Source organism: Clupea harengus, chromosome 17 (assembly GCF_900700415.2).
Source record: "Clupea harengus chromosome 17, Ch_v2.0.2, whole genome shotgun sequence".
In the NCBI taxonomy this organism is placed as follows: domain Eukaryota; kingdom Metazoa; phylum Chordata; class Actinopteri; order Clupeiformes; family Clupeidae; genus Clupea; species Clupea harengus.
In genome coordinates this window covers 25,990,919-25,997,470 of record NC_045168.1, presented here as the reverse complement: position 1 = coordinate 25,997,470, position 6,552 = coordinate 25,990,919, and the positions used below count along the sequence as shown (strand labels likewise).

Genomic DNA, 6,552 nt, shown 5'->3' with positions numbered 1-6,552 from the left:
TTAAACAGTCCCCTTTCTGGGTGATTGAGAGCTCAGCGGTGGGCCTTCAGTTAGCGGGCCACAGCTGGGCTGCAGCTGCTGCTGGTCAAACAGCACTAATGAGAACGCTAGAAAGCTTAACGTCACACTAAACCATCAGGATATGGGCCTGAGCTCACGGTGAAGGAGATAGAACGATAGAGTGCCCAGATTATATGTCAGGTTTAAATCAAAAGGACAGGAGATGCAGGGAACACAACTCACCTGAGTGTACAGGCGTGTTGGTGGTCTGTTCCGCCTTGTTCTGGAGGGTGTGTGTGTGTTCGTAGAGATCGTGGAGGTCTCGTGTGTGCGCGCGCAGCGTTCCGTTCATCTGCTTGACGCACGTCCACAGGCCTGTGACGTGTTTACTGAGCCCTTCTTTGATCCTGCCCAGGCTGTCTGACAGGGGTCCCAGCCTCCCACACACTCCCTCCACACTGGAGACACGGCCATCCACACGTGGCCAGGCATCCTCCAGTGTGGTCAGCCTCTGTGCCAGGCTCTCCCTCGCGGGGCCGGCGCTGTCAGCATGTCTGCAGGTAGCGTTCAGCTGCTGGAGCTCCCGTGAGCTTTGAGAGACGGAGTCATTGAGCCCCGAGACGGAGCTCTCCAGGCCTTTAACCCGCCGCGTGAGAGACTGCGCCTCACCGCAACACAGCTGGGCTTGTTTTTCACCCTTCTCTTGAGTCGCGTTGAGTGCTCCTTCCAGGCTGTGGATGAGGTGCTGGTGGGTGTTCAGCTCCCTCTTTAACTCCTCCAGAGTGGAGCTGTTTCCCAGGGCCTTCCTCCGCTCCTCGGCCTCCTCCTGTCTCTCCTTCTCCTTCTCCCTGCGCAGCTTCTCCTCCAGGAAGAGGCAGTGCACCTCAGCGCTCCTCTCCGCCAGCCCCACACGCCCCTCCAGCTCCGCGCCGCTCTCCTCCATCTTCCTCAGGGTGTTGTTCTGTCGTTCCAGAGTGGCCAGCAGTTCACGCTGGGCCTCCTCTATCTTCGTGAGCCTGGCGTTCGGTTGGCCGTCCTCTGCCCCGCTGGAGGACCCTGTCCCTGGGCCGCCGCCGACGGAGAGGCGGAGCTCCTGGATCTCTTTGCGGAGGTCAGCCTCTTTGGAGTCGAGCAGCTCCGCCAGGCTGAAGTAGTTGGTCTCCTGATCCTCGCATTCCTCGCGTAGCGACGTCACCTTGTACTCGCAGGAGTTCTTCAGGTCGGCCATCTTGATGTCCATGCCCTCCATCAGCTCCGTGCGAAGGGCTGAGATCTTGCTGTCCACGTAGTCCTTTAGAGAGCCCTGATTGGTTGAGTTAGGGGCGGCACAGCAGTCACGAAGGGCGCCCTGCGCTGCGTCGGTTAGCGGGCGCAGCCGTCCATCTTGCTGTTGGACCTGTCCCTGCAGCTCTCTGAGGGCCAGGGTGTTGGAGGCAAGGGTGTCTGAGAGGTCATGGACCTGAAACTGAAGCTGTTCTGTCAGGGATGCAGACAAAGGGTCAGGGGTCACGGCCGGCAGGACGATGCTCTCCGTGCCTCCTCCCAGAGCGCTGGCCGGCTGCCGCAAACCACCCAGCATGCTCAGGAAGATCTTGCTGGCATCCTCCTGCAGGTCCTGCCGCAGGTTGGCATTCATGCCCGTCATGGCCGCCTGCAACTCCAGCAGGTTCTGGGAGAGACGCTGCACTTCGTCCTCCAACTGCCAAACCTTCCGGTTGTCAGCCGGATCCCTCCCACTGCCCCCTCCGCCCTGCAGCCATGGGTGACTGGGCTGCGTCCCCCGCTGACCCGAATCTCCCCAGGGAGGAAGGATCTCCGCCTGGCCCCATTGCTCCCTGGCGAGAGACTCCAGCTTCTCAGGGCCTGAGGTGGAGAACAGGAAGGCATTGTGAATTAAAATCTCACAAATACACACGAGCTCCAGACACATCAGTCAGGATCAAATCAGTTGCAAAGTACTGGTACTGAGATATTTTGTAATAAATTGATTTAATTTATAAAACATTAGACTGCTCTCAGTGCAAATTCATTTTTACACAAAAATAAGCTGAATCCGTACCCAACATGCTCTGCTCCTGTCGGGGACTGTGGGCTAGATTTGGGTGGAGCTCCCTAGGCGCGGGCGGGAAGTCTTTCAGCTCCATGCAGTCGAATCCTTGATAGCCTGGACAACACTTCCACTCCAGCTCAGTCACCTGCTTGTACCCGATCTTATACATGGGCCTTAGGTGAGCGCGATATCTGAGCAAACACAATGCATGCATGTCATCACCAGTTGTGCTATAACCCTTAATGCACTCAATGATTTTGGAATGTGATAAATGTACTTGCTTTAAAGGGAACTGGTATACTCTGATACATTTACCTTTACATTTAGTCATTTAGCAGACACTTTTATCCAAAGCGACATTCAAGGGAGAGAACAATCAAGCTACGAGCAATAGAGACCTAGTGTAACAATACATACTATTTTACATAAGAAATAGAAAAATGTAACTACTGTAAGTGCAAGTTAAGTACTAGTAGAAGTGCGAGTTTAGGAAGGGGAGGTGCTCTCTGAAGAGTTGGGTCTTCAAGATCTTCTTAAAGGTAAAGAGGGACGTCCCTGCTCTGGTAGTACTAGGCAGTTCGTTCCACCAACGTGGAACTACTAATGAGAATAGTCCAGATTGCCGCACTAGCAGACGGCAGTGCTAAACGACGCTCATTAGACGAGCGCAGCGTCCTTGGGGTAACATTTGCCCTTACAAGAGCATTTAAGTAGGTGGGAGCAGAACCAGCAATCACTCTGTAGGCAAGCATAAGTGACTTGAACTTAATGCGAGCAGCTACAGGCAGCCAGTGGAGCTCAATGAGTAGCGGGGTGACGTGTACCCTCTTCGGTTGGTTGAACACAAAACGCAGTAGTCAAGGCTGATAGTTACAGATCCAATTTTGTTTTTGTCTTGGATATGTTAATCTATGCAAACATATGCGACTAGATGATCTGTATCTTAGTAAGTCCGAATCAGAGAGCCACATTTCTTCGAACAGAATTCGTATCTATGATAGTTATGCCCACAAAAGGATTATATCACGGAAAACCAAGTAACAAACAGTGGCCAGATCCAAGACTCAACTGCCAGGCAGTCAACTGTCAAGGGAACAACAGCGGGCCAAGAAGAGACTGTTCTCCACGAGGCAAGCGGGGAAATGTTCTAAAGAGCTGGAAACATGAACTGACTCCCTTTTTTGCAGATGTGTTCAAGTCACTTTCTTCAAATGACTCGGAAATACAAACACCAGCCTTGGAGAGCCCAGTGACATTATTATGATCCACATAATTCATTATGATTTAATCCAGTCCGTGCCAAACATCTGGACTGCAGCTTCAGTGTATGACCCTAAACCCGTGTGTATATCTGTGTGTGTGTGTGTGTGTGTGTGTGTGTGGGTGTGTGTGTGTGTGTGTGTGTGTGCTTGTGTGTGTGAATTATGGTTGCCAGAATCACAGAGCCATGAAGCTCAGCCGTAGTCTCATGTAGTGGTTTCTACTCTTTACACAGGAAGGTCTGGAGGGTGATATCATAAATGCTGCTGCCTTTGGCCATGGCTATGCATGGAGGGATCCCATCAGAAGTTAACATGAGCATGCAGATGCACACATGTAACTGGGGTGACAGTGGTACAGGTGGTGGTGGCTAAATGACTAAATATAAATATAAAATATAAATATAAATATGTAACTGTGCACATGTAGACTGGGACTTGGTGAAGACCTCAGCATTCCACAGCTCATGGAGAAATGAACACTCATCCACAGCCCCCCACTTAAAGACTTATCTGTCACACCTATTATCACTATCTGTCCCCCGATCTCATCTCAGGAACTAGCCCTCCATTAAACAAGGCCCTAATCTCTGGACATCTCTGGACAGTCAGTCAGTCAGAGATCAATAGAGCTAGAGTCCCCTAAAGCCATCACCACTCCTCCTAAGGAAACATGTCCAGCAGCGAACCAGACACTAGAAAACAATCTGGACAATGTGTCTGTACTGATGGGTTAAGTGTAAATACTGTACCATACCTAAAAAGTTCTACTTGATCACATATTTTCCAATAATAAACATTTCAGCCCACTAATCGAAGATTATGTTTTCATTTAGACATGACTCACAAACCAGTCGTCATAGCTTAAGAGTTTTTATAGGAAACATCATTCGTTTAATTGTTTTATCACACGCCTCCGTTATGAAGCAACTCCACCTTGGCCAATAAATGCACATGTTCTCCACCCTGTTCTCGACGCTTTTCTCTTCGGGGACACTTACATCACACGTTGCGCGCAGTCAGGTTGGTGCATCGGGCACAGCGCGAGCTCAGGCTCCACAACGCTCTCAGTCGCTCCAAGAACTGCATGTGTTACATTTTTGTGTACAACATACGCGCACCAGTTTCTAGAGACAAATAAACTCGTTAAGTCAAGTATGATGTTCTTTCATTCACAAGTCAAGCAGATTATCAAGCAAGTTTAAAGACAATTCTTTTTCGAACCGACATCACAATTAACGTTTTAAACCAAGTCATGTACATTCCCTTAATGTATTCCACACTGTGCTGAAGAGTCACAAGGACTATTATCATTCATCTATAATTTAAATAAATGTATCTATACATAATCATATCATCCGAAATACGCTGACTTTCAATGCATTATGAAGATGAGAGAAAGACAATCACTTACTTATTTCTCTGACGTGGAGCCGAGCCCGAATATGCAGTGCCTTGAAAGATACTATACCTTGACGGGGTTCCATAAATTAAGGGGATGTTAAGATCCAGGTAAATTAAAGTGAGAATAAGCACAAAGTCAGTAAAACCGGACTTCATCTTTTATATTAATCTATTAGACTGTCCGCAAAATCAGTCAATGCTTTTGCTCAACAGTGCGAGGGTGGACTGGTGAGAGCGTCGCCTCGAGTGATGGTTGGCAAAGATGACGTTCAAGACCCCACCGCGTCGCCTAGCCTCGCCTCGCCTCGCTAACCCCCGCCCCAGGAGAAGCACAACTTTTACAAGTTTTTTTTTTACTCCAAGTACCGTGCTGGAGCTTCGTTCATGTTATCTGCTCCACTACTTTATTCCGATTTTGACTCGTTTGGTTTCCCTCCTTGGTGTAATGAAGGCAATGCACAATAGGCAACCAATCGTATTTAACGAGGGGATTTTTAGTCATTTAAGTTCATACCCTAGTTCATACATATCATAAAACAAAACAAAAAATTCAACATCATCGTCAGTTGTTTTGTGGTCTATAGTCTTCTGTCATTAATGCTCACCATTCATCTGTTACATTCTTCTCAAACAAGCTTAAAAGCCCTCAGAATAGCCTACTTAATTATACGCCATAAACATAGACAAGTGACATGACACTCATGACATGGCACTTGATAAATGTCCACTTTCAGTCCCCCCGCCCCCCCCAGGACATGGATCTCTGTTTCGGAGATTAGAAGTGGGAGCCGCTGGGTGACTGGTAATAATAACTCAATCTGAAACAGATTCAGAATAAACATTTGATACTAACATGACAATGCACAGTACATTTCCACAGATTTGTGTCATTCGGTCGATGTCTAAGCTACATAACCAAGCAAATGGCAGATGCGCCGGCCTACCGCAAGGCCACCATCAATGAGGAGGGGTGGGGTGGGGGGTGGGGGGGCAAAATTCAACCTGCCCACCTGATGTTGGAGCAGCCCGTCTGACTAGAGGTTACACGGTTGCAAAGAGACTACCTATAGACATAAACAAATGACGGAAATCTATGAAAATGTAATGAGCTTGTCTTATGAAATTACATAAAATACGGTCGTGAGGTTAATAGTCAGGAAAAGTTTAAGACAGTGTTAACGGACCTAGGCCAGAGGAGATTAATTCATTATTTGCCATGAATTATTTTGCAAGCCCAAAACCAAACGAGTTGGACTTATTCCAAGCCAGAACAGAAGATACACTTGAAAAGAAAACGGTCCGTGGACCTGAAACAGCGGCACTGCCTTCTTGCTATCTAGTGCTTAGCCAGTTAAAAATAGCCTGATATTATTGTGCGTATGATGGCAAAAAAAAAAAAAGGTGCCGGTCAAGACAAAAATAGCCATGGGCGAACTTTTTTCCAGTCTGACCCTGTACAGATGTTTGATGATTTGACAAGTTTGAAATGAACTGATTAATGCTCTCTCCGCATGAGCAGAGACTAAATCCACCAGGTTTACACCAGTAATGAGCAAACACTGAGCAGAGAGAAGAAAACCGTCGTCATATATGTCTATGATTCACTCTGTATGGCAAGTGTCCTTAAAAGCCTGTCCACCCACATTGTGATATTGCTAACAGCGAAGCACACAGAGGGTGGCAGGTTAATGATGATCCAATTGAGCTGCTTTTTGGCACAGTGAAAATGACTGTAAGGGGTGACAACTGGATGGTCCCCTCCTGAAACTGCTTTGCAATTAGACATGCTTCAGTGGTGGGTCACTGAACACTGTATGACAAAACATATGACCAGACACA

General features: G+C 48.0%; 1 protein-coding gene across 1 annotated transcript; it reads right to left on the bottom strand.

The window, feature by feature from the left end:
- On the bottom strand, nucleotides 1-2,235 carry emilin2b (elastin microfibril interfacer 2b). The gene is made up of 3 exons (XM_042710235.1): nucleotides 2,060-2,235; nucleotides 244-1,863; nucleotides 1-95 (listed from the first exon to the last, which is right to left on the bottom strand). Exons 1-3 carry the CDS (start codon nucleotides 2,217-2,219, stop codon nucleotides 1-3), a joined length of 1,875 nt encoding a protein of 624 aa, XP_042566169.1. The 5' UTR covers nucleotides 2,220-2,235.
- Between the last annotated feature and the right edge of the window lie 4,317 nt (nucleotides 2,236-6,552).

Bases quoted from the DNA above. Each gene is read 5' to 3' on its own strand.
- emilin2b (XM_042710235.1), bottom strand. From the start codon at position 2,219: ATGTATAAGATCGGGTACAAGCAGGTGACTGAGCTGGAGTGGAAGTGT. The intron at 1,864-2,059 runs GTACGGATTCAG...TCTCCACCTCAG, and splicing joins ACAGGAGCAGAGCATGTTGG to GCCCTGAGAAGCTGGAGTCT. The intron at 96-243 runs GTGAGTTGTGTT...CGTTCTCATTAG, and splicing joins CAACACGCCTGTACACTCAG to TGCTGTTTGACCAGCAGCAG.